We start from the raw sequence: 23,150 nt of genomic DNA, 5'->3' as shown, positions 1-23,150 counted from the left end.
AAATGTAAAGAAGGTAGGGAAGGCAGCGGACCTGATCCGAGGTGGGATGTAGCTATGGTTAGCACGGTCCCAGAGCAAACGGCTGCTTGGCTGCATACTGGAGCTGCCTGTGCGGTGTGGAGATGTTACGGCACAACAGCCGCCCAGAAGCAGAAGCAGCAATTGTGTTGCAACATTTCTGGGATTTTTTTTTTATTAGTTTCCAAGAAATGGGCTGGAGGCAACGGTTTCCCCCAGAGCATGCCTAGGATGACTCAACCCTGCCTGCTCAAGTGAGCAAAGAGGCAGAGGGGCTGTAAAGACAGGCAAGGAGGATGAGAGCTGGCACAGGGTGCAGAGTGCGGGCATTGCGACGAGCTTGTGATGGCACATGCTTTGTGCTCTGTCCAAAGTGTTTGTTCCTGCGGTGCAAAAGTTACATGTTGCTGCCACTCTCCTGGTATTTCGTCCTTGCCCTGGGAGCTGCTGAAATCATAAAAAGGCCTTTCAGAAAGAGACTTAAATTATCTCTGAAAAGCTGGGGGGAGTGCATTGGGTTTTTTTAAACCAGGCTCTGAGTGCAATGCATTAAAATGACAAAGGTAAGTAAAGCTCTTGCGATGACAAGAAATTCCTGTCTCAATAATGTGTCTGGTACGTGTTTCGTGTTTTGTGTTTCGCTCTGGAGCCGCGCTGCTACGTGCTCCCCTGCCTGAGCACACAGGGTCGAGCACAAAACACCTGCCAGGCACTGACACCCTGCGGGTGCATTCCTGGGGCAGCCAGGCCGGGCCCCTCGGGGTGCTCGCTGGTCGACCTCCCATCCCTCATGCCCGCATGGCAAGCCCCTGCCACAGCGTGTGAATCAGGTAGAGCTGGTGAGGACGTGGAGCACGGGTATCATCCATCGACCCCTAAACACAGCCCCCGCGTGGCCAGTTGGCCAGCCTGGGGAGAGCCAGCTAGCAAAGCACCAGCCCTACATCCCTTAAATTAACTTAGCTCCCCCAAAATCTCTGTGCCTTCCATGCTGGTCCCATTCTTGACCAACAGTGCAGCCAGGACTGCATCCTCAGATAATTCCTTCTGGCTTTTACTGTGATGAGTCCCTTTTAAGCAAAGGCAAAGAGCCACAGGAGTCACTGTAGGGGGCCACACCAGAGAGCCACCCAGAGCCGCGTCCCACCTCAGAGAGCAGTTGTGATTTTCTGGAGTCAGAGATTCAATGATTTCCTTTGAGCTGTTTGTGGCTGTGAGTGTTGCTCACTGTTTGCATTGCTAACTGTGTCCTGGCTGCATGTTGCCCAGGAATCCCCGTGCTCACCTCTCCAGTGTGGGTAGAGCCTAACTTTATCAGTTTGACCCAAAATCAACTTCATCCTGCAACACCAGCAACAGAGCGAAATATTTATTTATTTAAGAGATAAGGTCAGGCTTGCAGTAGACTGCAAAGAGAGCAACAGCAAAACAAGCGCAAGCAAGCGTAGCAGCGACGCCTTTCTTGTTACACAGCTTGTCCAGCAGACTCCTCGAGATGTGACCAGAAGCTGGAGCTGGCCCGACAGTACAATGCACGTACAAGTGCAGTACCAGTACCAGTACAAAGTACGGTACAACTAGCAGAGTGCTGCCTTTAGCTGCGTGAATTAAAGCTGGTGTGAAGAGTCAGTGTCTCGGCCAAAGCCCACCCTATCACCCGCCTCACATTCTTTTCCTCCTTTCTTTCCTTCCATTTGCAGCACAGATCAGCTTTAGGTGACAGTAACTTTAGTTTTATGTTACAGATTTACCATAACTGCCCTGTGAGTCTCTGTAATGTTCTGTTTCTCCCTTTTTTCTTTTCATCCTAACCTGCCTTTCCTGCCTCCAAACCAACACAAAAGCATCTTCAGTGACTCCCTGCTCCCCAGCCCACAGGTAGTTGCCTGCCTGTCTCGCCGCACCTGAAGGAGCCTCCTCTCTTGTACCTGCACCACCGTTCAGGTCTCACACACATATCACGCTTCCCTCAATGGGTGCAGCTAATTGTTCCCTCTCCTACTAGCTGAATGAATTAATGGAATAAGTCATTAGTTGTAGTAATCAAACAGCTGCTCTAGGATAGCCACAGTCTCTGGAGTGTCACCAGCTTTCTGCAGAGAGCCCCATATGACATGTTAATGGTACAGGTGAGCAACTCGGTAACAAAGTCTAACCTGCTTCTCCTTCCAGACTCTGTTACCAGTTTCACATCTATTTTCACAGTGACTACATTTAAAATCCTATTAGCCTTGACAGTCATGCACGATCTTGCTGGAATAATGTGAGCATTACCAGCTCTGAATTTTTAACTTCAGTTCCTATGTAGGTGGCCAAAGCACTTTTCGCAATCACCAAAATTTTGCTTGCCGTTGGTTTTGTGATGGCCCTGCTCCGGCTTCCTGTGATGGAAGCACTTGTAGCTTCCGTGGGAGTCTGTGGTGGTGGTTTTTGCTCAGCAGTGCAGGCTGATCTGTTACTCTGCCTGGAGACCTTGCTGCCTACCTCTGACACAAGGAACATCTGGAGAGGAAGGCAGCTTGAAATGCCAGGGGCTATGTATCTGGTGTGGAGCTGAAGACAGACAGTAACATTTTGTAAAGGCTTGAAGCCCCATTTTCATTTTTTTTTAATGAATATGGACATGAATATTGTCCCTATTCATCCCAACACACCTGATACATAAGACTGTTGAATTGGGAGACTGTGGATGATGATTCACCTGGAAGTCAATGGAGAGAGCGAGCAGTTCAGACCTTATGGCAGTTGAATCATCCACTGAAGGATCCTCTCTGTCTCTGTGGAGGGTAGAGAGGATCTAGAAAGCAACAAGGTGTAAGCGGAGAAGAGGGCTGAGCCTTTCTCATCTCTGGTCCTGCTGCCCAGTCCCAGGCTGCATCGCCCTCACACTGCCTCGGGCTTGTGTCCAGCTTTAGCCACGCTGATTCAGAAACTCTTCACTTTCTGTGGCAGGTCATTTTCTGCCAGTTTAGTGATCTAAGATGACCCAGTAAGGGACCAGGCAAGTACCAGAACCAGCATGAAGCCAGGAGAGGTGAGGGAGTGGTAGAAATGCTGCTAGATTGGCCCCATCATAAATAGGCTCTTCAGCATAAAGTGCCAAGTGTGAGTTGGAATGAACCCACTTCCCAAACCACTCAGATGTTTTCTGATAACTGTCCTGTGCCTGGCTCTTGGCATCAGCCCATGTTACACCCTCGTGTCTGGGACTCTGTAATAAAGATAAGGCAGGTTGTATCACACAATGGAAGCTCAGTCTGAGGCTCAGCTGAACAACCGTCCTGGGGAGATTTCTAGATCCATTAAGTGTCTGTTGTCTCCAGCTGGGCCATGGATAATCAGCCTTGCTATAGAGCTTGGAATTTAGGCTGGGAAATTCCCCACGGAGGCTCTCAGGGGAGAGTCCCTGATGGGTTACATCTATAGAGGAGGCCTGAAGCCATTTCATCCTTTCAAACAGCCCTGAAAACTGCATCTCTGATGTGCTGTTCCAGGAACGAATCACATTGTTTCTGAGAGCAGTACTCAGGGGTGTCTGAAGGGTTTGCATTACACAGGCACTGCAAAAGCTGTTGGAAAAATGGCATGAATGAGAGAAAAATAGCAGCGCCCAGTGTCTTCCTTCTCCTAAAGCTCAGGTACAGACAGCTTTTTTCCCCCTGTAACTAGACTTGCTTTCAGCCTTGAAGTGTTCACTACTCTAACACCGTGTCATTTGATCATTTATAGGGCACAGCACAAACCAGGTGAGGCATGGGGTTCAAGGTAAAGCCGACATCAGCAGTGAGATCTAGGTCTGACTTATCCACTCCTGGAGGGGGCTGGAAAACAAATTTGCGGAGCAAGCCTGCAAAGAAGAGGAACAGCTCCATTCTGGCCAGTCCTTCTCCAAGGCAAGCCCTTCGTCCTGAAAACAACCAGGAAAGAAGTAAATGATCAGCACCGTGACTGTTAGTGTTGATGTCTGAGACATTCTAAACTGGATATACAGTCCATAAGAGCAGGCTGCTGAGGTAGGAAATTTTTCCTTCCTTCTCTCTGTATGTTAGAGGTGCTACTGACTTGGTCTCAAACCACACAGAAGCCTGTAGGTATGTGAAATGGTTCAGTAACTGAGGGTAAGTCAGTGTCTCCAAAATATCTCAAAGAACAGGTGGTTACCTACAGCAATGGTGGACAGGAGAAAGGACCAGAAATCCCCCATCCTGTGTTCTGTGTCCCTGTGCCATTAGCCTGGCCCCAGGTGGTGCACAACCCCCCTCTCACCTATGGAGAATGGAATAAAAGCCTCTCTCCTAATGAAGTTCCCACTGGCATCCAGGAAGTGAGAAGGGTTGAACTGATCCGGGGTTTTCCAGTGTAACTCGTCATTCAGAGCGGAGGTCAGCAGCGGAATAATCTCTGTACCCTGAAAGGGATCACAGAAACTCATGGTAGCTGTTTGCAGCAGATCACTTTCCTAGTTGAGCTAGGCTGCTTTCTTTTTTCTAATGTGAAGAGGCAAATAAGGCTAAGCCACAGCAAACAGAACAGGGGGGATGCTTCCCTGCCTCACTGCGGCTCTGCCTGTTTATCAGTAGCTGCTGCTGTCCTTCTGGACCATGAAACATTCCTTTCTTACACAGTCAGATCTTTCAAGAAAGATGCTGAAGTAGAATTTCCACATTTGACATAAAAGATTCAAACCAGTGTGATTTAATCAAAGCCTGTCACAGACCACAGTCCAGTGCATGTTCGTAACAGCTATCCTGGATCCAAGACAAAGGATCACATCATAGATTAAACCACGTCACAGTCTCTTTAGATTTTTGTATCCTTTCTACTTGTCTGCTTTAAACAAAACTATAAGAAATCTATGTAGTGTGAGCTGCTAGCCTCAAAGCTCACCTTAGGAATCACGTAGCCTTGGAAATTTACATCCCTAGGAGTTGATCGTGATACACCCATTGGGACAATATTGGCAAACCTTTGTATTTCATGTATCACTGCATCTGTATAAGGCATTTTTTTCCGGTCCTCCAACTTAGGCAGCTCTCCTGGTTCAATGACGTGATTCATTTCTTCCTGAATCTTTCCTTGGGGAGAGGACAGGATTAAAAAGCTGATAACCCTCTTATCTTGCAACTTAAATGGCTTCTAGTTTGGCCAAAATGAAGAAAAGGGAAAACTCTGAGGGGTATTTGGGAATAGCAGAAGTGGGTAAGTCAGGGCATGGTGTGGCTCTTTCAGGTTTGTTGCTGACCAAAGGGAGCTTAAACCGAGTTACTAGAGTACACCCCATGGCTGATCCTGATTACGCACCTTTGTTACCCCTAACCTTCCACTGAAACAAGATCAGAATCAGCTCCTGAGGAGACCTTCAGTGACGTAAGCCCATAGCCTGCGGGAGAATAACAATGGGGGAGCTTTACTGTAACTGTAGACTGGCCCTTAGCCTCTCCCACTTGGCTGGGCTGGTTTATTGCAATCCAGCTGAATAAAATTCCTTTGTAAAGTCAACGGTTGTTATCGCTCTCAGAGTACTCAGAATAATTACTCTAGACAACACTGAATGAGTTCCACTCCCTTCCACAACCACAGCCTTAAGCATGCAACAGTATATTGTACAAGATGACTTCTCAGGCTTACTCTGTATTTCTGGGTATTTCATCATCAGAAGAAGACCCCAGCGCACAGTCGTAGAAGTAGTCTCAGTCCCAGCAGTAAAGAGGTCCAGGGTTGAAAACAACAGGTTTCTGTTGCTGAACATAGTGTGGGGTTTCTTTGACTCCTTCAAAACATACAGGTAATGGCCATAAGTTTTACAGCAAGTGGTACCAATATGTAACTGTGTTGCCACCATTTTTATCTGCATTTTAGCTTGTTGCGATTCCATATGCTCTGGGAAAGGAAATATTTAGCATTTTAGCATTAGAGCCCATGCTTTATGGAATTTGACTGGTCCCAAGCATATGTGTGATCCCCAGGTCTAGTTATTAGGTTAGTTGGAATTTAGTTACTGCAATGAAGTTTATCACTGTCCCATTCTTGCAGGAAGGTTTGGGATGATTTCCTCCTTCTGTGTGCTGAGTGGTAACATTTCCCACACATGGGACATCACGACGAGTTCCCTTTAACCAGCACTTTCAGTGGAGCTATGGAGTGAGTACAGCACAGCTCACTGTGGGTGCGAACTTTGATATATTATGCTCACTGCAGTTCTTCTGTTCCCACTCACTCCCAATCCCTGACAGATGGCCAGTCCTAATATGAAGTCAGAGCTATGAGAACAGAAAGACTCTGAGACTTAGCTTTAAAGTACCTGTTGTTGCTTCATCAGAAAGGCATCAACAAAGCCTGTTAAGTTACTTTCATTAAATTCTTCTTTGTGTTCCTGGAAGAGCTTCTGGAGAAAATCACCCAGTTCACTGACATTTTGTAGCACAGTCTTGGAAGCTCCAGAGAGAAATCCAAGGGATGGGTAGAAATTATATAACTGTGGAGCAAGAGAAGTCTTTACTGTTAATTGGCATTGTGAACACATACTGGTATATCAAATCACCCTGCTGGTCCCTTGTCACATGCCCTGACATTTCAGGCCATAATTCCCCCACATTTGTTTGTGCAGTCCAAGCAGCTATGAATTGCTGCAGAAACAGAGTGTTTTCTCTCTTATACCTCTGCACGAGTCCTTGCCATGACTTTTGGAAGATTCATCAGCTTAATCTCCTTCCAGGGCTGTTAGCTGGTGCCTCATCCTGGGAGAGTGTCTGTACACAGTGTGTAGCTCTGAGCTGTGCTCGGGTGGTGCTTTTCAGGCTTTGCTAGTCTGGATTTACACCAGCCGCAGAGCGGCTCAGAGACTGCTCCACTGGTGTTCAAAGGAGAGGCTTTGTGTCAGGAAGAAATGGACTTATATCAGCTGTTAGTTTCCCAAGATTCAGTTTCAGTGGCCAAAATAAAAGAAAAAGAAGTTTGTTAAACCTGCTTATAGGGGAGACAGAACTAAGACAGTTACTGAAGGTGTAAGATAAGGAGGCAGATTTAAGATTGCATTTCAGGGCCCATCTCTGATATGAGAGACATATTGCACTTCTGCTCTTCAAAGAGGGTAAAGTAGTTCCTTTTGTGAAGACTTGGTGGTTTGTTTTTTTTTCTTTTGCTAAATAGGCTTCTCAGACTAATTGCAGGGGCCTGTGAATCTGTGTATTGCAGGTACAGAACTGCAGGTGTGTTCCTTGCAGGCTCGTGGGCTGATACCGCTCTTGTTCTCAAGCAAGATGTGGGACGCCAGGAGGACAAACACAGGCAACCACATATCCCCCCAAAACCTAAAAGCTAAAACATAAAATCAAGCTCTTACCAGCACCATAGGGGAGCCCAAGAGCTTAGTATTTTCATTAATCATCTTCAGCAAAGTTAGAAATTCAGGATCATCATATTCAAACCTCTCTCCAAACAATATAGAGCAGATGACGTTGGACACAGAGTTGTTGAGTATCATTTTTGTATCGAATGGTTTCCCTGTATTTCAAGAAATGAAAACAAAGGATGATGTGATTATGCTCATTCCAGTCTGGTTTCCTACAGAAATGTAGTCCTGAGCTCCCAAAGAAAAAACTCAGTTACCACCCAGAATGCACAGTAGGGAACTTGGTTTCAATGTTTTAAGTCCTCAGTATAATAACCTACTTCAGTGTATGCTGAACTTTAACCATGAGATACCATTTGCTCAGAGTTAAACTTTCATTAACCTTTATTGTTCTGCTAGACATGTTTTCTGTCTCTGGATGAAAGTCTTCACACTCACCCTGATAGGATTCAAAATATTTGATAAGGGAATTTACTTCCTCCAGGATTCGTAACTCGATGGTTCTCTTTCCCATTCCAAAATCTCGCAGTGTGGACAAAGTGAATCTTCTCATAGTTTTCCATAGCTCTCCATGGCTGAATGCTATGCCTAAAATAAAGGTGTAACATCCTCATGTTACCTGTGGTTAGTAAATGTTTGTAAGGCCTTCTTACACACTACTACCAAAGCTACTTGATAGGCTTTTCTATAAACAAAAAGCAGTCTGTAAGAGCATGATACTCTCTGCAATATAATGAACATAGACAAACTACAAAAAATAACCAACCAAAAGGTCGCTTACCATTTCCTTGTGTCATTTGCCTAAATATGGGTATTTCTGCCCTTTCTCCAAATTCTTCAGCATGATTTAAAAGGGCATCCTTGATGGTTTCATATCCGGACAGTACCACAGCTTTCCTGGGTCCAAAATACACAGTGAAGACATTGCCATATATCTTGGAGAGCTGTCAAGGTGAATAAATATGTTAATCCAAAACCAGATTGGGACCCAAACGCTATCAGTAGCCACCCTAGGTGGTTTCTAGCCCAAAAGGAGCCTCCCAGCCCTGCCTGAAGTCTCCAGGTGCTGCTGTAAAGCAACTAATGAGCAACAGCTATCAATTGCCAGCATCTCTGCTTGCACCCTGTTTGCACAACAAGGTGTCTGCTATCAGAGAAGTCAATAAAATGCCATTGCATTCCTGTGGTGTTCTGCAGTAACAGGCCAGCCTAGCAATCCTACCACTCGGAGGCTGGTTAGAAAATGCTGTAGCAGGCAGGCCTGTTTATTTTAATGCCGTTGACCTGAGGCAAGCGGGTGTGCACACATCTTTGAGGTTGAAGCCACAAACACTACGAAAACAAAGCTAGACAATAGCTCTGTCTTTCAGGACAGCACTTGTCTCTAATTATGGCAAGGTGGGTAGTGTTGCAGTCATTGCAAAATTATTTGCGGGCCACCAGAAACTTGAATCCAGCTAGGAAGCATATTCTTGTAGATAATGTCACAGGAGCTCCAGGCTTTTATAGCAAATTAAATATGAATCATCTGTTACACAGAAGGGTGGCTTTGACAATCTAATCATTCACTCAGTATTTTAGACTTCGTTTAAGCACACTGCAAACCATCCGCTCCAAATGTCTTCTTGTTTCCGATGTGCCTGGGTTACCATTTGCTATGCATTAGATACATTCCGGAAATTGAATTTCAGATTAGAAGCATCTTCTGTTATTACAGCAGACAAATTGAATTTGTTTTCATCAAACGGTGGTTTGACGACTTGGGAGATAACATTAACACTGGTTCTTTCATCCCCAGCAGCTTACGGAGTGTGTGGCAGAGCCAGGGGCAGGGAATCACAGCCGCCTCCTAGCCTTCCTTTGGTCATTTCTTTGCATTAGCACTTCTTGGCATCAACCCTGTTTTTTCTCAGCAACAAAAGTATTGAATGTGGCAGGCCTGAAAGCCTAAAGCAAGCTGCTTGGCAGATTATAGGAAATGAGTCTGGTGCCTTCTTGTGAAATTTGTATCATAAAATCCCCCAGTATTGTCAAAAATAGTTGCTTTTCCATACTGGCACCCTCAAACATACCTATGATCAGCCGGGAGCTCAGGAGCAGAGAACCATCAAAATTGTGCTCTGCACAATCCTCTGCACTGTAAATCAAGGCAGATGAACACTGCTATAGGAAATCTGTACTTTTGCAGCCCAGGATGCCCTTTCTTCTGCAACTAACCGGAGAATTTCAGTGTCTGCACTGGCCCCTCACCATGGCTCTTCAGGTGGCTGAAGGAGTTCACTGGGGACTGGGTTTATCCCCTTGTAGTGTCTGGTAAGCACACACACAGGGTATGTGGCAAGTCACTCATGGCGCCTCAACTGTCTCTACAGAAACCAGAAGAAATCTGAATTCACATTGACTTGTCCCCACCTCCCTGTGGGAACAGAGCAGACGTTTTCTGAAACAAATATTGCACCTGGCTTTATAATATTTGAGTCTTTTTTTTCTCTTTGAGAAATAAAAGTAACGATGGAGCTGTGTAAGAAAAAGCAATTTGTTTACCTAAATACAGAAAAGCCATGCATCAAGTCTTAAATAAACCTGGGCAGTGTGTGCGTGCAGGGGAAGGGTTGAGGAGGCAGAGTTGAGCTTTACATTGCAGGGATATAATTAGCTTTGGAAATAAATGTACGTATGAACCCATCTCCTCTACTGTGGGGATGATTCCCTCCCTCCCTTCCTCCCCCCCTTCCTTCGCAGAGGTCTGTCTGCAGACAGACATCTCTTCATGGCAAATAGTCCTGATCCGTCAGCAGACTGATCCAACTCGAGTCTTCTACAGGCTCTGAAGGGTTCAAAATACCAATGATATGGAGCTGACTGCAAGGGTTGGAGTTCTACACTTGTGTGTGTATAAAGGAAAGAATGTGTGTATTATATTTATATATATAAATAGGTGTATGTGTGTGTATACCTCTGAAGGTAAAGTCACTCTGCCAGCCTGCCTATGTATCTCATTTCTGCCCTCTATGCAATGCTAACACAATCGCATCTCCATTTCCCTAGCTGCATTTCTCGCTGCAGGAATTGCATGTTTTCCTCCTGCCTGCTCGCTCAGACCCTACCTCTGTCAGCGACTGGAACGGCTTTTTCAGGTCCACCACATTCAAGTTTCCGATCAGAGGAAGAGGTCGCGGCCCAGGAGGCAAATGGCAAACCGACTTCTTCAAGCTGGTAAGGAAGTAAAGGAGAGCGACTAGCCCTGCTGCCAAAGAAAGCAGCAAACTAGAGCCCACGTACTGCAGCAGACTCTGTATGGCCATGTCTGCACCAGAGCGTGGGCGTGAGCATCTTGGGGTCCTTTTATAGCCCTTCTGTCATCGCCTGAACAAGCCTGAAGTGGCTTTACACAGAGAAAAGGACTCTGAAGTCTTGTTTACTTCTATTTAGACCAGATCTACTTTTTTCCCCCGCCAAATAAAGCACCCTATTTTATTCTGAGACATGGATTATCTTAATCTGGAGATCCTATTTCGTCTACAACACTAGGGCAAGGTGTTTGTTTTCCAGTGAAAATCTGTGTTATGGGCATGTTGTGGTCTACATGATTTCAGGGGCAGAATGAAGGGACAGGACCCATGCTGGATTGCTGTCGTGGTGCCAGGTCACAAAACTCAGCTGGACCCCTGGTGATGCAATGGAGGAAGCAGGACGCAGGAGGGAAAGCCCACGATAATGCATGGCCCAGGGTGCAGCTGGCAAGGAAGGCAATCTGTGTCCTCAGGGAAGACAAGGCTGACCAAGGAGGAATTGGAATGGTGATGGCATGAGGATGTGCCAATTCAGGAATGAAGGTGACAGTAGGTCTATCAGGTGAGATAATCGGGTGAAGTCTAATCAGGTGAGAGCTCTGATTCTCTTTGTTTTCCTGCTACCCCAGTAAAATCACCTCCTTGAGCAAGACAGTGTTTACATGGTTGACACTGTTATTGATCTTTGTCCCCAAAATCCTCTACCTGCAATTCCAAAATGCCCTTGGAACCACTTCAGTCACCGTTTCACAGTTTACTGTCCAGAGGACTGTGTGCCTGGATGTCCATGTCTGTCTCTAAGTTTGGTGATGACTGCTTCCCATCTGTCCTGCCTGTTTATGAGCAGATGCATGCGATCCTCTAGGAGAAACCATCCCCTCCAGGCAATCCTTCTGCCTAGATCAGGAAAGAGATCCTGGATCTTTGCAACCTGCGAGGAGCCAGGATCAGGCTCTGCAGCTGGCCAGGCAGGGCGGGGAGGTCAGAGGCTCCTTGGGCAGCTGTGGCAGAGGGAGTGCCAGCCAGGAGGAGAACACAGCAACAGTTTTGGTGCTCCAGGTGTACTGAGTCATGCACCATGCCAGGGCAGGGTCCTGCAAGAGCCCGCATGCCCGGGCAACAGCTCCCCAGGAGCCATGTGCACCTTTTGCATCCCTGGGGGATGACAATAAAGCAGAAGTGATCATGAACAGGACACTGCAGTTTTAAATGGTGGCTCTGGGCGAACAGCCAACTTGATGCTCTATCGCATATTCTCAGGTAGGGATATTTTGCTCCCTAGTTGCAGATTCTATCAGATTACTGAGCCGTGCTGCTGTTCAACCCTTTAGAAATCTTTAGTTTTAATAATACTTTTGTTAGAATCCTCCAAGGCTCCCGAGTGCTGGCTCCAGTGATGGAAAAATTATGATTATTTATTAATAATAATAAAAGTACATTAGCTGAAGGCAAAGGGAATCAATAAACTCTAACTAGGTTGACGTGAAAGGTGCCTGCACGTCTGCCTGTTCTTCAAGGCTTGTTAGCAGGAGTGGAGTTTTGCACAATGGGGCATTACCCTGTGCAGAAGAGGACCAGGCAAGGTGGGCAAAGAAAGGAGGGCAATGGATGGTCATGTTCCATTTCAAGATTTGCTGCACAGCTGTCAGGTCTTGGTCTGCACCCTCTTCTCCCAGACGTTTCCAAGAATATCCTGTTCTGCCAGACTCTTCTCCAAACAAATGGTATGACCATGGGACTCTTGAAACTTGATAAGATACAGTATGAGTGAGGAAAAAACCCTACATGGGCCCAGTTGGGTACCAACAGAGGAAGTGTATTGTTTCTGTTTACATGTAGCCACCACTGCTCTGTTGGAGTAGAGCTGGCTACTGCCATAGAAAGCAAGAGCACCTTCTCAAGGGCTTTCACTGTAAAGCTTCAGGTTGTACCTGGTGATAATAGAGGATGAAATCTTTCTCAAGTAGTGAGCCCATGGCCTTGTAACCTGCTGGACCAATGCATGCACTGTGGGAAATGACAGATGAGTTCTCCCGTGGGAGGGAATCATTGCAGTTTTAAAATACAACTAACGTGATGTCCTCACCTCCATTTCTCCCTCACAGACCTTGGCTTCCAGTATGCGATCCTGAACACAGCATGTGACTAAGTTGCCAGCTTGCAGGTGAGACATCCCACATGGGGCTGGGGAGAAAATGTGGCTCCCTGCTCACATGTCTTTGTCTTTCTACCAGCCCAGGCCAGAACCAATAGCATCTTCAGGTAAGCAGAAGCTATTGTGGGCATAGCTCAGGGAAATAAGCACTTCCTCTAGACAAGGAGCCTGTACATTAAACAGCCACAGGATCATCTAACTTCTTTGTGCTCATCTGGAGAAGGACATATAATCTTCTAATGGGACACAGGTTAATAATGCTACAGTAACAGTAGGATAATGCAGACAAAGAGCTGTTATAAGGCCATAATTCAGTCAATGAGTTCTGATAACATAATAAAACATGAGAGTGAACACCAAGTGCTTATGTGCCTTGCAAGGCTCTGCCACTGATTTACAACCTCAAGAGATGCGTATCAGCCCATGCATTGTTATCAGGGATATATAAAGCATGAGCACACCCTATTAAACATTAACATTTTTAAAGTCTCAGATGTGTTAAAACTCAGGCTGCTCCTTGCTAATGGATTTTGTTCAGTGACAAATGTCAATGCAAAAAGAAATCAAAAGCTTTCTGACTTTGACCTCTTTCAATTTTTTCAAAATAATTTCATTGTTTTATTGGCTTACACCCACTTCTTCCCATCCTGCAAGTCGGTATTTCTATAGAATTGCTGCAGGGTAGTAATCACTATCTGAAGTGTTTGCTGTGCTCATTTTGATACAAATAACTTGTACTGAACTTCTTTTCATTTATCTGTCAAATCAGTGTGTGTTGCACATCTACTTTGGGAATAAAGGCTCCTGAAAAATACTTTTAAAAGTCATTATTTCACTGCAAAATTTCAATGACAAATTCTTGGGGTTTTTCCGTATTCTGACCCAAAAGATTCTATGTGATGAGTCTGGTCACTGGGAGAAGAAAATAAAAAAATACATGCAAGGGACTAGTGCATTGTCCCTGTGCAGAGCCTAAGGTGACGGTATTTCCCACTTGTGCTAAGCATTTCCCACTTTTAGCAACAAACCATTCTCAGGAACTTTGTTGCTTATAAAAGCCTTGTTCTTGGACTGAATAGATGTCATTCCTCCATGAGTCTCACTCACTGACAAAATACATGGGAGATCCTGGGGTTTAGTGCTAGTTATGTACTTTATAATATGCATATCTATAAAAATATTTGCAGTCAAATCCATTGTGGCTATAGCAGAAGCGTGATCTTCCAGACCCCACACTTAAAGCCAACAAGCCGAGGCAGCCTGACCTGGGAAGTTAGTATTGAGAAAGTCAGGTTATAAAGAATTTATTTTCAAAATACGACTGAACAGATCAAATGCCTCAGCATAGCTCCAAGGATCTTTTTGTTCCGGGTCTCTAGCTTCAGTCTACCTCAACACAGTATTGCAGAATTTATATTAATCTGAGGGCAATTTGGGGCATATCACAAAGTGGTTGGTAGGTATCTACAGAGCCAGGGTCCCAGCATCTTATTTTTGAGCCCCCTGTCTTGATGTAGTTAGAGATGTGGATTTAGATATACCAGAACTGTAACTAGCAACGTAAGAAAAAAGTTTTCTTTGGCTTTCAGCGCAGTGTTACTATTTCTACCACGTTTCTCTCTAACCTGATGAGGCTTTGGCTCAGTCATAACAGAAAATGAGCTATCATTCTGTACATCTTTGTAGAGCACATAATATATTAAGGCCCTGACCTCACTGGCATGAAACTACAATTTCCCTGTAAGTGCAAAACAATAATATTTCATTAATCATCCACAACAGAAATCCCCATTCCCCAGACTATTCTAGCAATATTCTGCATTTTTTCTTGTCTAGGAACCTGAATTAAAAGGGAGAAAAATGGTTTACAACAGCCTGTGGCAGTGATGTAGCAAGAGACCTTATGTAAGAGCTGGCGGTGTGCTCGCAGTGCGAGGGTGAGGCATAGGAATGAGTGATCCTGGAAGGATGTTTCTCTGAGGTGTGTTCTGTGCCTGGGCTGGGAACAGCAGTCTCAAGGGCACAAATTCCAGCGTCTGAATGTGCTTGGTCTTGTTCAACTGATTAATTTCTTACAGCTATCCCAAGTCAAGCTACAAAATCCCCTAGTACTATACTCAAAGCCTTTCATGGCTCGTCAATAAATTATTTTCAAATTAACTACCTGATAATTTGAATCTGTAGGCTCTTAAAAGATGCAGCATGGTGAGAGAAAGGAAAATAATGAAAGTCATGGACTTTACCCTGCCCATAAAAAGGAATAAAGGTTCTGCTCTGATGTATTATTCAAGCTGGTGCTTCCAAAAGTAACGCTAAGTTTGTAAAAACTCCTTCTGAAGGTACATTTGTACAACTGACAGGTAAGCACCAATAGTGGAATAAGTTTCCAGTGTGATCTGACAACACTGTAAAAGAGTAAACATTTTTTAAACGTTACTCTAGTCCATAATTAATGACTCTCTAGTCCATAATTAATGACTAACAGCTCTGATTCAAGCAAAGGATTTTTCTTCTTTTGAATCTGTCAGGCTGTGTAATTGAAAGGAGAAGATCCAAGGTTTTTCCTCATTTGGGGAGCCTTCTGATTTGAGCCTTCTGATTTTTGGAAAGGGCTCAGGACCCCAGACTCCAGATACTGTAAAACACCTCATGCTTTACAAATATTATCTGATCTCTCTTGTATAATGGGCACCTTTTGACTGAAACAGCTTTTCAAATTTCCCTGATGCTGTGAAAGTCTCTCACTTCTTTGAAAGATAATATGTGAAAAGTATTTAATTCCCTGTTTGTGGCACTGTTTTTACCAAATTCTTTTGGAACTGCTTGGCTTAATCTGCAAATGAGATTATTTTTTTTTCTTCATACTGATTATCTAACGGGGGTTTCATTTGATCTCCTTGGGAAAAACTCATGCTAAACTGCTGAAGCACATGTATTAGATTCTAAGACAAACTGTACCTTTAAAGGAAACTGTAGAAGATACAACTGGTATTTGCAATAAAAACATTAAGTAAGCATAACCAAACACCTGCTACTACACCTGACCTAAATTTGGGTAACTACAACATTTAAGACTCCAAAGAAAGACACTGATTTAATTAACAGGTAACCAAAACATTTGGATATAATATAATACAGCAAGTTGATATAGCCTTTGCATAGAGCTGTGGAATTGTTTAGTTTGGAAAAGACCCTTAAGATCACTGAGTCCAACCGTTAACGCTGCCAAGCCCACCACTAAACCATGGCCCTAAGGGCCACACCTACGCATCTTTTAAATCCTCCAGGGACGGTGACTCCACCACCTCCCCGGGCATCCTGTTCCAGTGCTTGGCAGCTGCTTTGGGGAAGAAGTTTTTCCCAATTTCCAACCTAAACCTCCCCTGGCGCAGCCCGAGGCCGTTTGCTCTTGCCCTGTCGCTTGTTCCCTGGGCGCAGAGACCGACCCCCCCTGCCCACAGCCCCTGTCAGGCAGCTGGAAGGAGCGATCAGGTCCCCCCCGAGCCCCCTGCTCTCCAGGCTGACCCCCCCCAGCTCCCCCAGCCGCTCCCCACAGGGCTTGTGCCCCAGCCCCTTCCCCAGCCCCTGCCCAGCTCTGGACACTCCAGCCCCTCCACGTCCCCCTGGCAGTGAGGGGCCACAGCTGAGCCCAGGGTTCGAGGGGCAGCCGCACCGGTGCCCAGTGCAGGGGGATGGGCACTGCCCTGGCCCTGCTGGCCACGCTGGTTCGGGTACCAGCCAGGATGCTGCTGGCCACCTTGGCCACCCGGGCACATGGCTCCTGCCCAGCGGCTGTTGGCCAGCCCCCCCAGGCCCTTTCTCTCTGGGCAGTTCCCAGCCCCCTGCCCCAGCCTGCAGCGCTGCGGGGGCTGCTGTGACCCACGGGCAGGGCCCGGCACGGAGCCTGGTTGAACCTCATCCACTTGGCCTCAGCCCATCGGTCCAGCCTGCCCAGATCCCTCTGCAGAGCCCCCTGCCCTCCAGCACATCAACACTCCCACCCAGCTTGGTGGTGTCTGTAACTTACTGAGGGTGTACTCAGTCCCCTCATACAGGTCATTAATTAAGGTATTAAACAGAACTGGAAAGGATTGCCACTGTCTGTTTGAGAATAACTCCACGGTGGGATCCTTGCATTTCTTTTTCCTTCACTTTTTTCCTTCATTGCATGGGGAATCAGCAAGTCAACCACTGTGCCAGAAACTAAGGAACGTAATTCAGGTGGTTCAGTTTGGTAAAATCACGTGCCTTGACACTTCAGTTAAGCTTGTCCAGATAAACCAAAGCCGCTTCTCTGCTGCTCAGTCCGTTGAGATCTGTGAGACAGTTTGCTGCATGTTTTTATGAAAGAGGAGTATCTCCCTTTTACTGTTAAGTATTATAATGAAGTCAAGTGGAAAAGTGCTATTTACCGTATGATAAAAAACATCTATTGTTCATAGCCCTGAAAACATAATAATAAATAAAACCTTATATTTTAGGCTGTGTAAACCAGTTGCTTATGTAATAGGACATGGTGTAATTTTCTATTTACAATACTGTAATAACAAAGCAATCAAAGCATAAACAAAATGCATTTTAAATGGGGCTGCAGGTAATATTTCCATAATGGCTGTCCTTAACAATTGTAGCTGTTTCTTTTTTTTTTTTTTTTTTCTCCAGCCTAGAATCCTTTCTACTTATCTCGGTCATTTAATTAAAAGAAAATCAACTTAAAACAGATGAAAGACCATCCTAAACCAATTGCAGCTATGGGCAAAGATGAAAAAAGACTCTAACAGCATAATCCATGGTTAACACTTGGGTGGGTTAAATTAACACCATTTGTCATCCACCTTTCAGGATGAGATCTGAGACTCTGAAGAGAGTGTGCTGTAAACCTGCGGGCAAAAGGGGTGTTTTTCTTGGTTCTCTCTCTGGAGGGTCTGGAAGCTCACCATTTCCCAAGCATCTGCCAATGACTGCTTGGCTTTACTGGCCTCATCGGCGTTCATGCTGCATGATGAGAAGCCACCTGCTTGCCGATTGCTTGTAGGAAGCATAAAATAACTCGGTGCTGTCCATCAGGTTTGTGCATGGACGTTAACTGTGAGGATTAATGAGGGCTGAGCAATCACGTTGCTGTTGCCACAGGTGGCTGGTAGCATAGTTCACAGCACTGCAGCAAGACAGGGACGGCTCTTCTGAAATCCTGCTGGATTTCTAAGGAAAGTTCATACTGCCTCCCAGGGGTGCCTCAGCTCTCTGTGCTGAGCCCCAGGGCTCTTGGATCACACCAACAGCCAGAGCTGGGTCCTGAAAAATGTGTTTTTAAGATAGGACCCAGTGCTCAGCAGTGACAGCTGAGGAACTTGTTCTTTGCGTCGGAGGGGAAGGAGGAGCCTGGGTTCAGCCCATGCCCGGGCTGCCAGCTCCTGGGTGGAAATGGGAGAGACTCAAATGAGGCTGGCTCCTGCATAAACTGATTTGCTAACACCAGGCTCTAAGTTTTGCTCTTTTCCCCGTCATTTCCAAATGAACAAATGTGAGAGGACACTGTTTTTTCCTGCCCCTCAGCGGCCAGGCTGCCTGTGCCCATCGCTCTCACCCTTCCCATCCAGAGAGTCCAGAAGTGAATTAGGAAAATTAAGTTTTTATAAGAAGAAATAGTTTTATTTTACAGAGGTTGGTCATGCCCTGGATGCCGGGGTGGTGGAAGCACAGCAGGAACACCACCGGCATGACCCTCCCACTCAGGTAGGACCAACCACAGGGTCCAGTTCTGGACCCTCCTGTCTGAGGGGGGCAGCGAGCTGCTGGGGAGGGGCCAGCGGGGGCTGCGGAGGTGATGGGGGGCCCGGAGCATCTCCCCTGTGAGGGGAGGCTGAGGGAGCCGGGCCTGTTCAGCTCGGAGCAGGGAAGGCTGAGGGGAGCTTCTCAAGGTCTACAAACACCTTAAGGGCAGGTGCCAGGAGGACGGGGCCGGGCTCTTTTCAGTGGTGCCCAGCGGCAGGACAAGGGGCAACGGGCACAAGGTGCGGCACTGGAAGCTCCACCTGAACACGAGGCAGAACTCCTTTCCCTGGAGGGTGCCGGAGCACGGGCACAGGCTGCCCGCAGAGGCTGCGCTGTCTCCTCCTCTGGAGACGTTCAGAACCCGCCTGGATGTGGCTCTGTGTGACCTGCCCCAGGCGACCCTGCTGTGGCGGGGGCTGGGCTGGATGATCCCCAGCCGTCCCTCCCGCCCCCGAGCACCCTCTGTCTCTGCGGTTCTGTGACCCCGCCGGCCCCGGCCCGACCCAACATGGCGGCCGGCGGCGCCGTCTCCATGGTGACCCGCACGGGCGGCCGCGGCCTGCGGCAGTGACGTCACGGGGGCAGCGCCCCGTTGCGCGGCCGAGGCGCCGCCCCGCCCCCGAGCACCCTCCCGCCGGCGCGAGGCGCCCGGTTGCCACAGCAGTGCCGGAGCCGCTTCCGTGGCGGCGTGGCCCCGCCCCTCGGCGCGGCGGCGGCTGTCACGTGCCCCGCTCGATGCGCTCGGCGCTCGGCGCGGCCTCCCGGCGTGCGGCTCCCCCCGGCGGCGCAGGAGGCGGTGCGGCCCGGTCCGGGCCCTGCGGCGGCGCCATGTCCACCGCCATGAACTTCAGCGCCAAGAGTTTCAAGGCGCGACCGCCGGACAAGGGCGCGTTCCCGCTGGATCACTTCGGTGCGGTGCCGTCGGCCTGGCCTCCCCGCGGCCTAGCGCCGGGCCTCCCCCTTCCCCTCGGCCCTCCGCCGGCCCGGGGCCGCCGTCGAGCCCGGCCCTCGCTGTCTCTTTCAGGGGAGTGCAGCACCTTCAAGGAGCGGTTCATGGAGTGTCTCCGCGACAGCGGCTACGAGAGCGGTGCCTGCCGGCAGCGCGCCATGGCCTACCTGCAGTGCCGCATGGACAGGCAGGTGGTGCTGGGGGCGGCCGGGGGGGCCCGGGGCCCTTTGCGGGGAGCGGCGGGACCCGCAGTGTCCCTGCCTGAGCCTGTGGCCTCGGACGGAACGGGTGTCCGCTGTGGCTTCAGCGGTTCACCTGGCTGGTTTTGGTGTGGTGTGGATACCCAGCCCCGAGGCCTGGCCAGCTGCCACTGGGCGCAGCCACTTTCTCAGTGTGAAGCCCTATTTTTTTTTCTTTTTTCTACCTATGATTGCGAGTTAGAAGTTTAACTCGTTTCTCAGATCAAGGGAAAGAAGTGGCGGTGGTTGCTTTCCTCGGGATGTTTCCATTCTTGCTTTCCTTTGCAATGCTTGCTGGCCCGTGGTGGCGCAGGGCCCAGAAGGGCCTTACCCAGTGCGCTTCAGTACGAGGATGCTGCCTTAGACTGCTGGTGCTGAGGGAGGCTGCAGATCGAAAACCATTTGAAAATCGCTACGGCAAAGTGTTCTAAACCACATTCACGAAAAAATCTGATCAATGGTACAGGTAGAATTTTAGGAAGCTCTTACGCAGTCTGTTGATTAAAGATAACCAAGCCTCAGGTCAATTTGAGGAAACTTAACTCAATGTCTAATATCAGGAAATAACACATTTAATTGGAAGACTGCTGTTAAGAAAAATAAAGTATTCCTGAACGCCACTTTCCCAAAACTAAGCTTTTGGAGGCTTTGCCAAGTGTCAGTACTCTGTATGGACATGTTGGATTTCTTTAGAGTGAATAATACTAGGTGAAATAGAAAATGATACTATTTTCTTTGTTATAGGCAGTGTTCTGCAAAATATTTTTGTGTTTTCTTGTTTTTAACCTAGGCAGCTTATGGCTAATGAACCACTGGAAAAATTGGGATTTAAAGACATGATGGATGAGAAATCAGAAGCAAAACCTGAAAACTTGTAATGAAGACAGACAACTTTACTCCTCATGTATGGGAAAATATAACTTTTAATGTAGTACATATTGTACATTCTGTTCATATTGCAATAAGAAGTGTTTCCTGAAGGAACCTTTTTTCAAAGTTTAATCTTCCTAAAGTAAGCTTATTTTTTTTTAATGAGCAAAAGTACTGCCTTTGTCTACTTTACTGAAGTATTTCTTAATTTCTTTCTTTTAATTTCTCTAGCCTATTTTTACAGATCCGTAAGAAGCTGGAGGAAACAATTACTGCCTGAAGTGTAAGAACAGTGAAGTCTTTTTTTAAAATAAGAGCAAAAAAACCCCTTCTTGTGTAGGTCTTGGAACTACAGATTAATCTTATGTGGCCATTACTAATATGCTTACAGCAGTTACTTGTCAGGTGGAAATAAAGCTGTTGTGGTATCTGCAAATTGCTTTTTATTAATTACTGGTATTAATGCCCATCTTTGGGGTGATCTCCTCTTCACCCTGCTACAGAAAACAGTTGGGTACTGGGGTAGGGGGTTTTTTCGTTCTTTTAACCTTCATTGTTGGGGGATTATTCCTAGTTCCAGACATCAGTCAGGTAGTGATTCTGCTTTTATTTATCATGCCAAAAGTGTTCACCTAACTTCGTTTCATCATTTAACCAGGAATCTTTCATTATGAATGTATTCAGTTCTCCAAATAAACCTTTCATATGGTATTCTTAATATCCAGTTTCACCATGAAATGTGGAGACAGGAATGGTATTTGTTTGTGTTCTAAGGTAACTGAAATATATATATAAATGTGATGGGGCAATTTTATTCTTTACGAACAAATGTTTTAACTTAAAACCAGGGTAGATCAAGAGTCTAAGAAATACACTATTTCTTTCCAAAACCTGTAGTTGCAGCCCATACATCGAGAAGGTGATGGAAGAGGTCATACAGTAGATGAGACATCAGGTCTGTGTATGCCTTTAAGATCCCTGACAGGTGTTTGTATAACCGAACCATGAATTATCAAAGCCAGTGGTATTTCTCTTCCATACACTAATGCAAATGAGGCTTTCTTAATACTGAGTTCAAGCTAAAATAATTGGGCCCCCTCAAAATATGTTTCAAGCAGACAATAAATTTGTAAATTTTCTGGATGTAATTTGCACTGTATTTGCTGCCCTGTCCCACCTGCTTCCCCCCCCCCCCCCCCCCCCCCTTTTTTTTTAACCCACCAAATAATTTCTCTGTGTATCTGGGGCTCAAACTGCAAGCTTTAGGGTCAGGGTCTGCAGATGGTGATACACAGTTTGCCAAGGCAGTTCTCCCGTACTGTCTCCTTTGTGTCCTCTGATATATCTCACCTTTCCTATTATCTGCTATTATTTCTTTTGCTTCTGCTTCTCTTGGCTGTGCATCTGTGCACACAGAGATCCAGGAGAGGGTAAAAGAATGTTTTCTGCTCTCCATGCTGGTGGTTGTTGCTGGGATTTATATTGTTGCTTATGTCTAATCTGATTGAACAGACCGCACATAGTTCAGAGCAGGTTCCTGTTTGAAAAGAATGTTCACTTGCTGCTGCATATTTTTATTCTACTTCATTCTACTGTTTAAATTATATTCCTTGGTGAGATTAGTACATTTACAGAAAAAAAAGCAGAGATTTTATTGCTGAAACAGATATTAAAAGACTATATTAAACCACTGAACAAGAGCATTCTTTCAGCGATACCAAGTAAGAATTAAAATAATCTTCAGCATCTTCAGAAGAAAGAAATCAAATTTCATGCTCCCGTGCTCCCTGAATATTACAAGGTGAAGTGAATCCCTGGTGGGTATGAAAAAACCCACCGGTGGTGGTGGAGTAATCGGGGCTGTTATCAGTGGTAGTTTCATCTTTCTGCTGTTACTCCGTGCTGTTGTTTGGCCAGACAGTTACTTCATGGGTTAGATGCATGTTTTTTCTTGAGATAGTTGATATCAACTCTGTCCTCCAGGTTATTATAGAGTAAAAGGGGTGAAGTTTTTGAAGTCTTGAGTGAGTGAGTTTTGACTTGAGCTGGAGTGATAGTTGCCATTTAAATGAAATGTCTCAAATCACACACTGAAGGAGGGACCACTGAGGACTGTTTATAGTGACCAGGGCCCAAATTTTGGATGCAGAAGGGATGGTGGAGGGAAAAAAGCAGTTTCAAAAACCTTTATGGCAAGCTGAGGAAAACAGTGCTCTGTGCTACTTGTAGGCCAGGAATCCTCCTGTAGCGTTACGGTGATGTAGCCAGCAGGACCCAGTGTACCACAGACTGACTGTGCTGCTGGGCTACCAAAACAACCAGAGCACGCTTCATCCTTCACAAAATAACTACAGAAATAGTCATTGCCACCCTAGTAGGGAGTGGTGGAGTGAGAAGTTTTGCACCTTTCACCAACCCAAAGGTAATGTCCTCATCCTGACCAGATCCATGGGCATGTTTCATCATGCCTCCCAGCCAGCACGGTGAGTCAGCTTCACAG

General features: G+C 46.5%; 2 protein-coding genes and 1 long non-coding RNA gene across 4 annotated transcripts; 2 read left to right on the top strand and 1 right to left on the bottom strand.

The window, feature by feature from the left end:
- Nucleotides 1–3,671: 3,671 nt before the first annotated feature.
- On the bottom strand, nt 3,672–10,828 carry LOC121087902 (cytochrome P450 2K4-like). The gene is made up of 9 exons (XM_040593411.1): nt 10,477–10,828; nt 8,151–8,313; nt 7,808–7,957; nt 7,361–7,521; nt 6,320–6,493; nt 5,647–5,788; nt 4,906–5,093; nt 4,285–4,426; nt 3,672–3,925 (listed from the first exon to the last, which is right to left on the bottom strand). Exons 1-9 carry the CDS (start codon nt 10,672–10,674, stop codon nt 3,738–3,740), a joined length of 1,506 nt encoding a protein of 501 aa, XP_040449345.1. The 5' UTR covers nt 10,675–10,828; the 3' UTR covers nt 3,672–3,737.
- On the top strand, nt 10,499–13,454 carry LOC121087903. Its single transcript, XR_005827786.1, has 3 exons — nt 10,499–10,585; nt 10,966–11,224; nt 12,768–13,454. It is a non-coding gene; the product is annotated as an uncharacterized LOC121087903 (long non-coding RNA).
- A 5,883-nt stretch (nt 13,455–19,337) lies between these two features.
- Nucleotides 19,338–21,368, top strand: LOC121087552 (cytochrome c oxidase assembly protein COX19). 2 transcript variants are annotated; one of them, XR_005827652.1, is made up of 4 exons: nt 19,338–19,502; nt 19,617–19,732; nt 20,575–20,792; nt 20,882–21,368. XR_005827652.1 is itself a non-coding variant. In XM_040592702.1 (4 exons), exons 1-3 carry the CDS (start codon nt 19,421–19,423, stop codon nt 20,656–20,658), a joined length of 282 nt encoding a protein of 93 aa, XP_040448636.1. In that variant the 5' UTR covers nt 19,339–19,420; the 3' UTR covers nt 20,659–20,684; nt 20,882–21,368. The 2 variants fall into 2 exon arrangements, 1 of the variants encoding a protein (XP_040448636.1); XM_040592702.1 differs by having other exon boundaries at nt 19,339–19,502; nt 20,575–20,684.
- The last annotated feature ends 1,782 nt before the right edge of the window (nt 21,369–23,150 follow it).

The sequence above is a fragment of the Falco naumanni genome, chromosome 4 (genome assembly GCF_017639655.2).
Source record: "Falco naumanni isolate bFalNau1 chromosome 4, bFalNau1.pat, whole genome shotgun sequence".
In the NCBI taxonomy this organism is placed as follows: domain Eukaryota; kingdom Metazoa; phylum Chordata; class Aves; order Falconiformes; family Falconidae; genus Falco; species Falco naumanni.
The sequence above is the reverse complement of the archived record's forward strand: the minus strand, read 5'-3'. Positions and strand labels throughout refer to the sequence as shown.